We start from the raw sequence: 17,743 nt of genomic DNA on the forward strand, positions 1-17,743 counted from the left end.
TTTGACAGAGATTCTCAACTGATAGAAGTAAATCAGGCATTCAGGAGGCTGAACTACTTACCCAATGAGTTCAATAGACAAATCGAGCCCTCCCCCCTCCCCCCATCTCAGATCACATCCTACATCCACTCCATTACATCTGATAAAATGAACAGTAGGTTATGGAAGCCTATGCCTTTTAATATATTAGTCTGAAAAGGTCGTACCAGACTTTTTTTTCTAATTTTTTTTGTTCCCATAGACTGACATGGCTCTCCTCCTACAATGTATACATATTTGAGGTAGTTTTGTTTAGGAAGTTAATAGTTGTTTGGTATAACTTTAAAATAATTTGATAATCTCCTTGATCTGAAAGCAAAAGATGTGATGAAATAATTAGCTATTCTCAGTCTGTATTAATGGCTGATATTTAGAAACATGATTTAGGGTTGAAGTTTTATGCTCTTCTTCCATAGTGTCACATTATGCACTGGTAAATAATAGAAAACGTATGAAAAATCTAGTATAAATTGTGGCTGTTGATAGTAGTTTTTAGAATCCAGGCTCAGCAAAGCACTGGTAATTTAAGTTGGTCAAAGTCTGACACATAGAATGTAGCTTCAGAATTAATGACAATATGCCTGAACTGAGCATAGGGGGTTATTTATAGTGAATTTTTGACATACCAACTACACAGAATAAAATAGTAAGAACTCATTTAATTCTGTTTGCTTTTCTAATAACTATGTTTTACTTATATTATGTATTCATATTAAATATTACAGGGAGAATACGTTATCTTTCAGTGAAAATATGAAAATTAAACTTAAAAATTAAACCTTAGAAAATACAATAATAATATATGGAAGTGTCCTTTGTGGATCACACACAATTTCCATCTAGCCAAATACAAAGGGGTATTGTCCACAAAATCCTGAATTCAAGGAGATACTCCTTTCTGAATATGGCAGTTCCATTTAACACTTGAAACTAATAGAATTCTTAAATATTTTGTTTTATAAAATATTAAAATTATCAAAGCTCCTAGCTAGTGCATTTCATGATTTAATTATATATTGTGTGATGATATGCTTTCTCTTTTTCCTTTCCAAATGACTTTTAATCAGCTTTGTGGTATTACTTTGTGTGACTGCATTTGCTTGTATATATGTATATATAAAAAATGTCCCTATTCACTTTCTACACATCATTTCTAATTTTGTAGCTCTTTATCTTAGTTGTACTTTTAAAATATAAGTATATTAACTAAATTACTATTTTCTATACAACTTTAATAGTTTTTGTTTTTGTATGTATGCTATATATGCTAATCAAAACAGTATCCAGGGTATAAGAGCAGCTCATAGCTTTTATGTAAATCTTTCTGTCACATGAATGGCTACACATTCCTGAACAATTACACAGACTCATATAAATCTACAGGAAAATGAATTCTTCCTTGAAGGGCATACATATTTGATGTTGATAACTACATATCCATATCTAAGGAGAGGTAATTCTTAATCTGCCCTCCAAGAAAGCTTTGAATTATGTCTTGATAATAAATACAGAAATATAAATACTCCCTATCTATATCATTGTCAGATGAGTATACCCTGTTGTTTAAATATGTATTTAAAATGTTGCCATCTATTATAGTGACCTTGAAAGCATCCTTTGTAGTCAACAAGATTGATGGATATTTATATATGTTCTTCATCATTCAATGATTTATTATTTTAGTTATTAAGATCATACTAAAACATATATATAAACAAACAATGAGAGAAGTATTAGTTTTATTAGAAAACAGTTTGCAGCACTATTCTACCATGAATTGGGGATTTGCTTATTAGAATACATTTCATTTTTTAAATAATTCTTAGCAAAACATTCTGTTATCCTCCCTACATCATTTTCCTCATCTTTATTTTTCCCAAAGTTGCTAATAGCCTATTCTCAGGATATCAAATGCCCAATGAACCCTTACCTTTCTTGTGCTTATCACTTCCAAAATCTCGTCTTCCGTTGAACAAACTTTGGATCATTTGGCTCCTTTCCTTTATTATGTTCCATCTGGTAGTAAGAAAGGTAGGGTATAAGTATGATGAATAACATTATGTAGCTTTTGGAGGCTGTCTCGTTTATTGTAAACTGCCCAGAGTCGCTCTCTGAGTGAGATGGGCAGTGACTAAATAAATAAATAAAGACAAGGTTGTAAAGGATTTTAAAATATTTTTGAATAGTAAGATAATATGTCATGTTGGAATTTAATGCTGAATTTTTATTAATACCTAATAATATCTGAATCATAGCTGGCAGGAATTACGGACTACCTAGAGTTCAATGTCACTGGTTGTGTTCCAGTAAAATGGAATGAGACTTGGGAAAAGGCAGGAAACATTTTAGGAAAAATGTATTGAATTGGAGAAACAGACAGAAGTGGAGAATACTTGTAGGAAGCTCTAAGTCACCAAATGGGTGAAGATAAACTGAGAGAGTACTTAGAGCAAGGGATGAGAATAGTAGAAATAGCTCATTCCACTCTCTGCAAACTTTAGTATCTCACTTCAAAAAACACCAGGACACTGAACTGAAGAAGGGCTACTGTAATAGTTCTGGGTGTTTTTGTAAAATAAGGTTTTTATTTTTATTTTGATGCAAGTAATGTTTAGGTTTTTAGATGGAATAAGAACTAGAAAGGGATTTCTATGATTTGGTTGCTCACATGGTAGGATAAATACTATCTTACATATGCTGCAGGTTAGTATTAGAGGACATGCTTTAAATCGGTCCATGGCCTGTTAGGAACCGGGCTGCACAGCAGGAGGTGAGTGATGGGCGAGCGAGCGAATTTACAGCCTCAGTATTTACAGATGCTCTCCATCACTTGCATTACCGCCTGAGCTCCACCTCCTGTCAAGAAAGCAAGCCCAATGGCTGCTATCTCCAAACCGTGCAAAGGAAAAAGAATAAAAGGTCGGGAAAAAGAGGAAGTGCTTGAATCATCCCGAAACCACCACCACCACCCCGGTCTGTGGAAAAATTGTCTTCCACAAAACTGGTCCCTGGTGCCAAAAAGGTTGGGAACTACTGCTCTAAATGACTGGATGATTACATTTGATTCAATATAAGACAGTTTCATACATTCCTTAGAAGAAGATGGAATTTCACATACTTGCCACTTATACTATGATATAAAACGTGGTTTGATAATTGTCACTTAATAGAGGGATTGCTGTTGCGGGATGAAGTAGATTGAGGGAGTGTCTCCCTCAATGGCTATTCATATTATCTTTTATCTTACTTAGATTTGATTATATTTGATTTAAAAAGTATTTTTTTTTTCATTTTATGAAACCAATTAATCTGATAGTATTAAAATTAAGCATATTTACTCTTTAGGGTTGAAAGGAGTGCCTCCTTAATAAATTTTTTTACCCCCCTAGGGTAACGCAAGTTGGACAGCACTTTACTTTTGTGCTTACTGACATTGAAAGCAAGCAAAGATTTGGATTTTGCCGTTTAACATCGGGGGGCAAAGTGTGCCTATGCATTCTAAGGTAAGTTGCTATATATAAAAACAAATGCCTGGCTACTTTCTTTGACAGTTATTGGTAATTATTGGTTTAAAATTGCACACTCCATGATAAGCTGGAAAGCTTTGATGAGTATGGATGTATGGTTATATGCTGCCATTATAACAAGCATAGCTGACATTAAAGACTATTTTTTTCTATATGAGGGAAATCGTTTTAATGAGGTATTATACAAATGCTCCATGGTTTGCCTGGCTTGGCAGGTTATGTAAATGGTTGTATAACTTTTTTTTAAGGAGAAAAATTGACACAGCAGCTGCAAATGAAATTGCCTTATGATAATGAAGTGAAGTCCTAGTGCTAATTAATAGAAATTCATCTTCTAACTGACCCAGAGGAAAAGCAAAGTTGCAACATAACAAGGCGTATATTAATGTATGTGTGAATTTTCATCCTAACCTTATTATGAGGCTTTTTGCATTATACCTTTGCTTTTATACTTGCCTTGAATCAAAGTGAATTTAACATACATTATGCTATATCACTTTTGTAAATAAGTTAAAAGTAGTAGAGGATGGAGGCCATAGGATAATATTTTCACAGACCATCAGAAAATGTGAAGTATTGGACTGTGATTATTATTACTATTAATTAATTAAACTTGTATGCCACCCAACTCTCAACAAATCTGGTGGTTCACAACAATCAAACAAACTACAATAAAAATAAATAAAACATAAAAGTTACAGATAAAAGATGCAAGTGCAATGAGTGAGGGGTCTCACTCTCGCTTGGGTGAAGAGCCAGGTCTTCATGGCTCTTCTAAACAACAGCAGAATGGGGGCCATCTGGATCTTAGGGTGGACCTCATTCCAGAGGGCAGGTGCTGCTACAGAAAAGGCTCACTTCTCAGATTTCAATAGATGACATTGTTTAAGCAAAGGAACCTGGAGCATGCCAACTCTGCGGGATCCAATCAGCTGGGTAGATACTATGGGAGACAGGCGGTTCCTCAAGTAATGAGGTCCAATGCTGTGTAGGCTTCATAGGTAACAACCCGCACTCTGGATCACACCCAGAAGCAAACTGACAACCAGTGCAGTATCGAGGCAGGCCCATTACTGCTTGCACCGCTGCATTCTGGAGCTGTTGAAGTTTCTGGGTTGTCTTCAGGGGCAGCCCCATGTAGAACACCTTGCAGATGATTCTTGGAAGGTTTCATCTGAACTTATGGAGTAGGCTTGGTGGCCTTGTCTATGGAGAAGCAGGCCATCTGAATGCAACATGTGGATATTAAATCTTGAAAACGGATTACGTATAAAGAGCTGAATTGGACTGGTCAACACAGAGCTGACCAAAGTTGATGGATTCTTGCCTTTTGCCCTTTTTTAATGCCATTGTTTCAGTATTTCATAAACACATGCAACAGTGACAATATTCAAAGTTTATGCATTTTATACAACTAAAAATATGGATGTTACTATGGTTGGCATTTAGATGATATTTCTTAATGGGCTGGTACACATGTTACTGGCTACAATGAAACCTAAGTAGGTAGTAGAACAATATTATTCTAATATAATGTTCTTTTTTCTATTCTTTTCTGCTTAGGAGTAGATTTGCTTCTCATGAGTCAGGATCTGAACAAACCTTAATTTTAATTCAATTTTTAAATTTTAATTTTCAAACTACAATGTTGAATCTGTTCTAAATAAGAATCTCAGATAATGTTCCTATGGATAAACGTTTTTGGTTAATAGTGCAAAGAAAAGAGGTTGAAATTTACTTCTATGAGATGAGGAGCCAAAAAAAAAAATACTCATATAATTCCTGAGGCTGACTCTCTGTTATGGAAAGTGCCCTAGAGATACAGCCAGCCCTTTTTAGCCCTAGCTGGCTTTTTTTCCCTGACAGTCTCATTTTTTATAGGTGATATGAGTATATAATCCATGCAATACTTAGGGAAGCCAGTATTAGGAATAGCTATCTGACATGGTTATTTTCATCCACCCTGAATATTAATTCAGTTCACACCTTTTTATTCAGTTAATTGATTTTTTACCATTTGACCTAGTTTGTTTTTTTGCCTATGAACACATGATACTCTGCAAGGTTTCCCCCAGTTTTTTTTTTATTCTGCCATTATTATTGTTATAAATAACTCGTGGTGAGCATATCCAATACTCCTTCCTCTTCCTATTTTCCCCACAACAACAACCTTGTGAGGTGAGTTGGGCTGAGAGAGAGGGACTGGCCCAAGGTCATCCCGCTGGCTTTCATGCCTCAGGTGGGACTAGAACTCACAGACTCCTGGTTTCTAGCCCAGCACCTTAACCACTAGACCAAACTGGCTCTCACCCAGTTTAACCAGGGACTACCACTAAGGTTGTCATTGATACTATAATTTGATTGTGAGATTTTTGTTTTTAAATTTGAATATGAAAATCTATTAATATTGCCTAGGAGCGTATTTCCTATGAGAAGTACAAACAGATTTGCCTTCAACACTGATGAACCAGCTTAAGGAAGTGCAGATAGTTTTTATCCACTCCATTTGAGTTTGTGTCTGCTGCATCAGGATTTTGCATTGTTTTGCATATTTCAGTTTTAGAAATGTAAGAAAAGTAGCATTATTTCTTCCGTGCAAGTTTTTATAACATATAAATAAAACTTTTATATGTATCTTTGTTCTACATTTTATGCAATTTTGCATTGCATATGGATCCCTGTATTTCCTTCTCATAAATGCATGTTTGTAAGAAAGTTTCCATAAATATTAACATTTTTGACTGCTAGTTTCTGAGCAGAGAATTACATCACAGATTCCATATGTGTAGAAGCTGAAGGGTACCTGTGATCCAATTTACTTCCAATTTACTTAGAAATCCAGAAAGTGTGAACTAATTTAAAAATGTGGACTAAATTATTTTATTTGAACCTGGATTAAGTATTATTAATCTTAACTGCAATAAGTAAATTTTAAAATGGACTTGTTATCATTAATCATTGTTAAATTTAATCATGTTTAATGTTTATTTAACAAAATTAATTGCTGTTAATATATGAAATAGAAGTAGTATCTTGTGAGCTCAGCAAAAGAGAAGATAGACTTGCTATTGTGATGAGAAAGCTTAGTTTGAGATTTTATCTTAACACAGTTAATCTCACTCTCTACCCAGTCACCTTACCATATTATATATAAAACAACAACTTTAAGAATAGGAGTACATGTTTTTTGCTTTGTATATTTATTATTTTTAAATTGTTCACCTCAAGTACATCAGGTCATATGACTTAAAATACTTTTTAAATACTTTTTAAAAATCCAAAATGCAGAAGCGATTGATTCATGCCTTCAAGTTGGTATCGATCTTAGCCGCCGCCTAGATAGATTCTCTGCAGGTTGATCTGCATTCAGTTTGGCCATTTAGCTCTCAGTGGTATATTCATTGCTATTGTAATCAGTCTCATCCAACTTGCTACTGCTCAGTTTTTCCTAATGTTACGGACTTCTCAAGGGATCTAGATCTTTGCATAATGTGTCCAAAGTATGAGCCTGGGCATTCATGCTCTGAGTGAAAATCTTGGATTGATTTGTTCTGTGATCCATTTTCCTGGCTATACATGGTATTCTCCGGCACCGAAGTTCAAAAGCATTAATACTTGTTCTATCCTGGATCTTCAGAATCCAAGTTTTGTGTCTATCGTGTGTTATAAAATAACAATTGTCTCAGTCACTCTAAAGTTTGTGGGTATAGCCACATGACAGTCTCTGAATATCCTTTCCAAAGCTTTATTGCTATATTTGTAGTGTATTTCTTGACTGTTGGACCCTTTTTTAAAATCCATTCAATTGTGTCTGATTCTTGGAGACTGCCTGGACAAGTCACTGCAGTTTTCTTGGCAAGGTTTTTCAGAAATGGTTTGCCATTGCCTCTTTCCTAGGGCTGAGAAAAAGTGACCAGCCCAAGGTCACCCAGCTGGCTTTGTGCCTAAGGCAGGACTAGAACTCACGGTCTCCCAGTTCCAGCCTGATGCCTTAACCTCTACACCAAACTGGCTCTCATACTTAGTATATAGTCAACATTTATTTATATCTCTGTAAATGAAAAGAAAGTATACAGCCTTGTCTTTTTCCTTTGTTGACCTGGAGCCAGTCTGTTTCGCCTTGTTGCATCTGGATTGTGACTTCATGTTCTGTCTATGTAAGGACAATTAGATGTTCTGGGGCTTCCCTTTTCCTAAGGAGATATTAATATGGTCAACACAATCAAAGGCCTTTCTATAATTACTGAAGCATGTATTGACTTATTTTCAATATTTTTGGGCTTTTCAGTTATTAGCAACATAATCTTTTGTTACTTGGCCTTTTCTAAAACTGGCTTGAACATCTGGGATTTCACCTTTCAAGTAAGGCACTTATGCTGGATGATCTTGAAGAACATTTAGCTAGCTAGAATTTGATATCTGACACTCTGAAAAAAAAGAAGGAAAAGCTTTTCTTTCTAAGATAACTAGCCTAACTCACAAAAACGTTAATGTGGAAAAGCATTACTGTTTATTAAGACTCACAAACATTAGATTCTGTGGCAGGAAAAAAGCATTTAAAGAAAACTTTATGATTTTGACAGATGGGCATTTAAACTGGGCTATATAAAATCTATTCTAGGCCATTGAGAGATCATGCCTAGTTTCCTTTAAGAAGGCTCAGCATTGCTGTTCAAGAAGAACAGTATAGTAACTGAAGCAGTAGTACTTTTTAATGAGCAAGTGATTTATTTGCTAGTGTGTTTCAGTTACACTAGAATTAAGTGAACACTTAATAGTAAACAGAAATTTTATTTATTTATTTTCTATCCCACCTTTATTATTTTTATAAATAACTCAAGGTGGTGAACATACCTAATGCGCCTTCCTCCTATTTTCCCCACAACAACAGTCCTGTGAGGTGAGTCAGGCTGAGAGAGAGTGACTGGCCCAAGGTCACCCAGCTAGCTTTCATGCCTAAGGCAGGACTAGAACTCTCAGTCTCCTGGTTTCTAGCCCGTTGTCTTAACCACTAGACCAAACTGGCTCTGCTGTATAAACAACAAAACCCTATAGGCTAAAGTGATTAAAAATGTTATTACAACTGCATAGTTTCATGGTGATTATCTTCACATCAGCTTTAAGATAGATATTAAAACATAAATGACATTACTACAATAAACTGCTAATTAAAAACCAAATGAAAGAAACGTTCAGCTGTTTTAAAACAAAACCTAGGTGCCTGTATAAGGAGCTTAGAACAAATTATTGAGCAGCCTGTCTTACATATATATGAGAAAGAAAATTGAATCTTAACTTGGACAGTTAAAACAACACTGTATGGAAACTAGCAAATAATTGCAAAGGAAGGAAGCATGCTAGCCCAGTGGGTTTGAGAAGGAAAGAATAGGTGTCAGAAATAGAGGGTAGATCTAGAAAACAAAAACAAAAACAATCAGACATCCTTAGAAAGTATATCTTGGGTAACTAGCCAGATGTGTCTTTATAATAGAAATACTAGGAACTGGCAAAGTTTATATAGGGATAATTATTATATGGGAAAAGTTTTGTAAGGGTATTAATGGGGTATGGTTTTTTTTCTTTCCAGGATATAGTTACATTTTGTAGATTTAGCAGGGCAGTTTAAATAATATTGCATTTATCCAAATCATCTAATTTAACCACCAATAAGTTACTAAGTTTTTTTTCCTACAGCTTTATTTACTGCATTAATACCTACTACTGCTCTTACTTATGGGTGGGGATTTTATAGCAATGCCAAGAGCATGTGTATAGTGAAATCCTCAGAAAACCAGTTTCTACTGCATTTGGTATCAGTGTTGCATGCATAGATAGATAGCATCTGTCATGTTCCTATGTATTACTTGCAGACTTTCTACTCAATAGCTTCCTTCATCTCCAATAACTATGCCATCAGTTATAGCTTTCATATATTTAAGAAATAGCTTATTTTTTCCACTGCTAGCTTGTTCTCAGGAGATGGGCACAGAGACACTGTACTTCAGATTTCCGTTAATGCTGTTTTGGAAGATTCTTTCTTTCCATCTTGCACTGAATCCACAGATCCCAAGATCTGCCACGCTAATTCTGTGATAACTTTAGCAACATGTAGATGTGCAAGATCTTGGGAGTAAAACTCATATTAAATCAGTTCCCTTTACATTTTTGGTTAGATGGTAGAATTACCTTATTTTAGATTCCCCTTTCTGATGATCCTGAAAGTTTGGGACTTGCCTGCACTGTCTTTTTTATATTGGATCATTTAAAAAAATTTTTTTTTTGTCATAGGTAGATTGCCAGTGGAAAGTATTTTCAGATATCCAGAACATACTTATCTAGTGTACCTTTGAAGCAATAATCTTCTCCTTGCTGCTGAATCCAGTTAATCCAGATCCTGAACTGAGGAATGAGTCAGCAAAGGAAGCCATATTCAAGCAGTGGATTATTGTGTATTTTTTTTCTATATGTGTTGTTTTTAAAAAGAATATTAAATATTGTGTCTTAACTGTTGTATAGATAGGCTCTAAAAAGGAGAACACTTAAGAGAGACAGGGTTTGAAAAACAATTTTAACCTGTAAGCAAATATAATAGTATATCACAGCAAATTGAATATTGATTGAATACATTCAGATATCTGTAGTATGCATTTTTATTTATATTTCAGTGTATCACACTATTTTTGTATCATACAAATAGTTTCCAAGGACAAACATAAAAATCCATATCAACAAACCTTACAAACAATATGCGCAAGCTTTAGTGTCCAGAGTATTGCAGATCAAGCAAATCAGTCCCATTGAAAAATTGCACTCCTGTCTATCACTTAAATATCTTGGAAGAACACCATATTTAGAGTGCTTTCAAGCTTTCATTCTAAACAGAACATGAACCTCACAGGAATGAGTTGTTTTAGAGCGATTTTATTGGAATTTTATTATATATTTATTGTTTTATATTGTAAACCGCCCAGAGTCCCTCCGGTCGGAGGAGATGGGCAGTGACAAATTTGATAGATAGATAGATAGATAGATAGATAGATAGATAGATGGATGGATGGATGGATGGATGGATGGATGGATGGATAAAATGGACACTAAGACAGAAATGTGCTAATGGAAAAAATCTTGGCTGTAAGTGCAGGAAATAGCAAAAGACATTGACTTTAAGACATTGTGCAACACTTGTGCATGTAGGTGACTTGAGATAAGCATGAACAGTTCTTTTTCTATGGATAATAATCATATGAAGAAGAGTTACTCTTATATCCATATGGAACAGAGACAATTGTTTCAATGCCAACCTTTGAATAGATTTTAAGAAGTCATTGGTCTCAAGTTAAAAAAGGTTAAGTGTGCTTCTTAAGAAACTTCAGATGGGACTAATTTAATTTAAAAAAATCTTGTGGAAGTCTATTGGATCCCTTACAGATTGTTTAAAAAAGATACTTTTGGATAGTTGCAAAAAAGACTGTTATGCATTCTTGGAAAGACACTTGTGTACCAGACACTAAAGTCTGGCTTGGTGAAATATGTGCACTCTCAGTTTTGAATTGGCTAATGATGAGACAACACAAGTATGATTCCATGTGGTCAAGGTTTAATTTGTTGTTTAAAAAGATGAATTGTATTAATTTGTATATAATTACAATTATTGAAATACTTGATTTACTTTTTTCTTTTGTTTTCTGTTTTTTCACACACACACACACACACACATATTCTCATTCTGTTTTCTTCCTTTTTGTTATAGTTATATTACAGGAATAAAAATAAAGGAGATAACTGTCTTATCAGTTGCCATGGTTAATAACATCAAAAACTTTTGAGAAACTAGGCAGAATCAACAGAGACATACCTGATAGTTTAATTCTAGCATACAAAAACCTTGCCCTACATTTTTAAATAAACATAATGTGTAGGGAACACTTCTTAGGCTTCCTTCTGTATTTTATTCTCTTTTATTCTATTGAAACAGTATACTAGTAATAGATGGAAGGAATTTTTTGGGGGGCAGGGAAGAATGATTCAGGTGCATTCTGTTTATACGTCCATAAGAATATAAGAATAGCCATGCCAAATCAAGCTAGAGATCTGTCTGGTCCAATATCTTATTTACCAAGTGACAAATCAAGTTATCCATTGTGGACCCACAAATTATGAGAGCAATACACCACTCCTACTGTTGTCCCCCAGCAAGCAATATTAAAAGACATGCTACTTCTGATCCCACAGCACAACCCTCATGTAATAATTGGTAACTATATTATTTCACATTTTTCTCTGAACTATTTATAAAGCCATCTAAGGGCTCTCTGGAGAAGTCTATAATGCTAGGAAAGAGAAGACCACCAGCAGCAAGGTGGATGGGCTCAATTACAGGGGTAATGAGTACACAGTTGGAAGACCTGAAGGACTAGGTTGAGGACAGATCATCGTGGAGAAAATCTGTCTGTGGTTGCTAACAGTCAACACCAACCTGATGGCATAATCAAAGGCTAAATTGCAGAATCAGTTAAATGTAAAGCATGCAGCTTACCCTTCCATTTTTCCCCCTTCATGCTAGTGTAAGCATGTAAGATTTCGATTCAGATTGAGATTATTGTGCATGATTCAACCCTCTCCAGCAGCCACGTGCTTTGCAAAATTGCCCCCTGTCTATTACACTGCATTAATACCAATGGACTTTTTTAAAAACAAAAAGAATGTTTGGAGTAAAACTGCTAGTGACAGTACTCTTGTTCTTGAATGGGCCTGTATGTTTATACCCTTTACAGTAGGGGGTAGAAAAAGCTCAGGGGCAGCTGCACACCATTTATTTAGCATACTTAATTGTTCAGGCCACAGTTGGATTATCATATTTGGAATCATTGTGGGAACTAGTGAGGAACTAAGATATGTACAGCTCCAGCAGATGGGAACGTACAGGTTCTTTGTGATGTGCCAGAAGATTATTCCTTCTTTTTCTCTTTTGCAATTCACTGGAAGTCCAGTGAATCAGTCAGAATTTTTACATATAATGTCAAAGGGCTGGAGAACCCATAAAAACAAATTTTCTTGGACAAAATGTGTCAGTATTCTATGCTGTACTGGAAAAATGGTTTGAATGATGAATATATGATCAGTTTGTGATTCTGTATATGCTCAAAATATATGGTACAACATTTATACTATCTGTGTTTCTGCACTAAGACTACTGTATATTAAATGGGAACATGATGCAGAACACTGTGTTACAGAGAATCCTTTTCATTAATATAAAATTAATAATTCTGCTCTGGGATATTGTTCGGAAGGAATAAATAAATGAAATACTTGAGGATTTACATCATTTTGAGAGAAAGAGTACTGTAATTTATTTTATTTATTTATTATTAAATTTATATCACCACCCATCTCCCCCAATCACAATATGAGATCAACAAATTGTGATTTTACTACTTCTTTTCCTGGCTGCTAATTGCAAAGACAGTTATAAATTAGTGATGTCACAATTCTCAATTTGCTTTACTGCAGTAGTGCTTAAAAGCTTGTGAACCCTTTTGAATTTTCAATATTTATGCATAAATATGACATAAAACATGATCTGTTCACCACATAAATCCTAAAACTAAAACTAGAAAGCTAGATAGAGAGATCCCAGTTTAAAAAATGGATCAAAAACATTATAATTGTCCATTTATTTATTGAGGAAAATGACTGCATATTATAGGGAGCAGAGGGGGAAGAAATGTAAAGTTGGGATGAAAAATTTCAAACAATATCTATGCTTCTTTTTTTAAGGGGAAAAGGAAATATTCCTCATTCTAGCCACTAAAGCTAAATGATAGAGAATTGCTGCAACTTCCTTTGGGCTCTTTGCAGTGCTTCTTATCATTTCACTTGAAAGTTCTCCGCCTTTTCCATGCAAGTTCTCAGCCAAGATTCTGAACGTTGCCAGGGCTTCCACAAAACCTTTTATTTCACGTCCTTCAGTATTCAGCATGAAAAGGCTATATCAAGCCTTGTTTTTTTAATACTTGTTTAATATAATTATAACTTTCAATAATATGAAACACTTTTAAAAAATGAGAAGTTTTGGGAATTTGAGTTGTGCGCAAAACTTGTTCACATTAGAAAGCCAGATAGAAATCTAATTGTTTTAATAAGGTGTTCAAAAATAATTTAACTGGTGTTCCTTTTGATAAAAACTATGTTACTCTCTGCGAAACACCCTCAGAAACATCCTCAGAAATTCCTGTGGCATCATTAAAACGTTCAGCCTCGAATCTGATTAATGAAATTTTATTACCATAACGTAATCCCTTATATTTCTAATGAAATTTTCTAATAAGGAAGACGGGTTTATTTGGGAAGTCTTTGTAGTTCTTTATCTCAGGCTCCCCACCCCAACCCCCACTTTAATCAAATCCCTCAGAAGCAGAATGTTTCAATTTTACACATTTTGTGTCAATTTTCCAGACAGAAAGTAGCCCCCAGACATTAGATATTTAGCTACGGAAGGCAGTTTCCTTAGTTTTATTTGAATGCTAGAAGTTAGATTCCTGCTGATAGTTCAGGACTGTTAGTGGTTACCTGACTGTTTGACAGAAAACATTTCCTTTCCTTTACTTAACCTTTGACTTGTGAATATAAAAGCTTTATCAGAAATGTAGTGGAAGTGCAAGAGAGCTGGAAATCGACCTAGTGCAACAAAGCTGAAGGCTGCCTTTGAATGAAGGCTAGAAGGCCTGCCTTGTGGCTCACTGGATTAAAAGAATATGTTAAATACGTTTTTAATTAGTAATGAAATATCTGGTGCTGTTGTTTATGTGACAGATAAGGACTACATTTTGGGTAGGATCTAATGAATTTAAAACCATTACACTGCCACATCCATGATTGATTTTGTAGATGCTATTTCCAGCTTTTGTGTTTTATGTAGCGGGCAGGTAATTTGTTGAAACTTTTGCTGACCTGCTGAAATTAAGACATGCCAGTTAAGCCAGTTTTGTGAGTCAGCCTTCGTGTGATTATTGCTAAAGTAAAGGTTCCTCTAGATTCAATAGTATCTAGCTTAAAGGTGTTCAAATCCTAATTGTCTTCCCCATCATTATGAGTACTTTAACATATAAGTACCTCAGCTGAGGCAAATAACAGATTTAGTAAGAAAATATTAAGCTTGGATTTAGGAGATAAACAAAATCATCCCAGCAATGAATAACTGCATTATATGGAATAATAATATTGGCATAATAAGGTTTGAGAATTGTTATGATTTGATGCTGGCACCCTCATCTTTGGTTTAGCTTCATACAAGAAATCAATATGCTAAGTTTTACACAGATGCATAGAAATGGTACATGACTTTATAGTAATCTGTGGTGTACAAGAAAATATTGTCTGGGATCCAGCACTAAAGTGTGCAGAAGTGATATCCTCACAGAAGAATTTTAGATTTTTATTGCAGTCCAGTCTTCACAACATGGTTTTCAGAAAGGATTTTTGTGTATCCTTCTGCAGCTGAGTGGATGGAAGCCCCATTCTGTAAGAATTCCATTCATGTAGTTAGGGGGCACTTCAGCAAAGGATAGTTACCTTGTGGTGCTGGAGCTTGAGCACCTCAATGATGCCATGAGCTAAACCGTGAAGGGCCACCCAAGATGGGAAGGTCATGACAGAGAGGTCAGACTAAATGCGATCCCTGGGGAAGGTAATGGCAACCCACCCCAGTATTCTTGCCATGAAAACTAAATGGATCAGTACAACCAGAGATATGTCGGTATACCATCAGAAGATGAGACCCCCAGGTTGGAAGATGGTCAAAATGCTACTGGGGAGGAACAGAGGATGAGTTCAACTAGCCCCAGACGTGATGACGCAGCTAGCTCAAAGCCGAAAGGACGGTTAGCGGCCGACGGTGCTGGTGGTGAACGGCGAATCCGATGTTCTAAGGATCAACACGCCATTGGAACCTAGAATGTAAGATCTATGAGCCAGGGCAAACTGGATGTGGTTATTGGTGAGAGGTCAAGATTAAAGATAGACATTCTGGCGTCAGTGAACTGAAATGGGCCACTTCACATCAAATGACCACCAGATCTACTACTGTGGACAAGAGGACCACAGAAGAAATGGAGTAGCCTTCATAATTAATAGTCAAGTGGCTAAAGCAGTGCTTGGATACAATCCAAAAAACGATAGAATGATCTCAATTTGAATTCAGGGCAAGCCATCTAACATCACAGTGATCCAAATATACGCCCCAACCACAGTTGCTGAAGAAGCTGAAGTAGAGCAGTTCTATGAGGATCTGCAGCACCTACTGGACAACACGCCTAAAAGAGATGTTATTTTCATCACGGGAGACTGGAATGTTAAGGTGGGCAGTCAAATGACACCTGGAATTACAGGTAAGCATGGCCTGGGAGAACAAAACGTAGCAGGACATAGGCTGATAGAATTTTGCCAAGACAACTCACTCTGCATAACAAACACTCTCTTCCAGCAACCTAAGAGACAGCTTTATACGTGGACTTCCCCAGATGGACAACACCGAAATCAGATTGACTACATCCTTTGCACCCAAAGGTGGCAGACATCTATACAGTCAGTAAAAACAAGACCTGGAGCTGACTGTAGTTCAGATCACGAACTTCTTCTTGCACAATTTAGGATCAGACTCAAGAGATTAGGGAAGACCCACAGATCAGCTAGATATGAGCTCACTAATATTCCTAAGGAATATGCAGTGGAGGTGAAGAATCGATTTAAGGGACTGGACTTAGTAGATAGGGTCCCAGAAGAACTATGGACAGAAGTTCACAACATTGTTCAGGAAGCAGCAACAAAATACATCCCAAAGAAAGAGAAAACCAAGAAGGCAAAATGGCTGTCTGCTGAGACACTAGAAGTAGCCCAAGAAAGAAGGAAAGCAAAAGGCAACAGTGATAGGGGGAGATATGCCCCATTAAATGCAAAATTCCAGAGGTTAGCCAGAAGAGATAAGGAATTATTTTTAAACAAGCAATGCGCGGAAGTGGAAGAAGACAATAGAATAGGAAGGACAAGAGACTTCTTCCAGAAAATTAGAAACATTGGAGGTAAATTCCAGGCAAAAATGGGTATGATCAAAAACAAAGATGGCAAGGACCTAACAGAAGCAGAAGAGATCAAGAAAAGGTGGCAAGAATATATGGAAGACCTGTATAGGAAGGATAACAATATCGGGGATAGCTTTGACGGTGTGGTCAGTGAGCTAGAGCCAGACATCCTGAAGAGTGAGGTTGAGTGGGCCTTAAGAAGCATTGCTAATAACAAGGCAGCAGGAGACGACGGCATCCCAGCTGAACTGTTCAAAATCTTGCAAGATGATGCTGTCAAGGTAATGCATGCTATATGCCAGCAAATTTGGAAAACACAAGAATGGCCATCAGACTGGAAAAAATCAACTTATATCCCCATTACCAAAAAAGGGAAACACGAAAGAATGTTCAAACTAATGAACAGTGGCACTCATTTCACATGCCAGTAAGGTAATGCTTAAGATCCTGCAAGGTAGACTTCAGCAATTCATGGAGCGAGAATTGCCAGATGTACAAGCTGGGTTTAGAAAAGGCAGAGGAACTTGGGACCAAATTGCGAATATTGGCTGGATAATGGAAAAAAGCCAGGGAGTTTCAGAAAAACATCTATTTCTGTTTTATTGACTATTCTAAAGCCTTTGACTGTGTGGACCGTAACAAATTGTGGCAAGCTCTTAGTGGTATGGGGATACCAAGTCATCTTGTATGCCTCCTGAAGAATCTGTATAACGACCAAGTAGCAACAGTAAGAACAGACCACGGAACAACGGACTGGTTTAAGATTGGGAAAGGAGTATGGCAGGGCTGTATACTCTCACCCTACCTATTCAACTTGTACGCAGAACACATCATGCGACATGCTGGGCTTGGGGAATCCAAGGCTGGAGTTAAAATTGCTGGGAGAAACATTAACAATCTCAGATATGCAGATGATACCACTTTGATGGCTGAAAGCGAAGAGGAACTGAGGAGCCTTACGATGAAGGTGAAAGAAGAAAGTGCAAAAGGTGGCTTGCAGCTAAACCTCAAAAAAACCAAGATTATGGCAACCAGCTTGATTGATAACTGGCAAATAGAGGGAGAAAATGTAGAAGCAGTGAAAGACTTTATATTTCT

At 36.1% G+C, this 17,743-nt stretch overlaps 1 protein-coding gene across 1 annotated transcript in view; it reads left to right on the forward strand.

Annotated features, from left to right (window-relative positions):
- DENND1B (DENN domain containing 1B) overlaps window positions 1-17,743 on the forward strand; it is a 200,761-nt gene that overhangs the window by 76,277 nt on the left and 106,741 nt on the right. Inside the window, exon 5 of the mRNA XM_063298387.1 lies at window positions 3,429-3,542. Within this exon, the coding sequence (XP_063154457.1) occupies window positions 3,429-3,542 (114 nt within the window). The remainder of the gene's footprint in view (window positions 1-3,428; window positions 3,543-17,743) is intronic.

Source organism: Candoia aspera, chromosome 3, assembly GCF_035149785.1.
Source record: "Candoia aspera isolate rCanAsp1 chromosome 3, rCanAsp1.hap2, whole genome shotgun sequence".
Lineage (NCBI taxonomy): Eukaryota > Metazoa > Chordata > Lepidosauria > Squamata > Boidae > Candoia > Candoia aspera.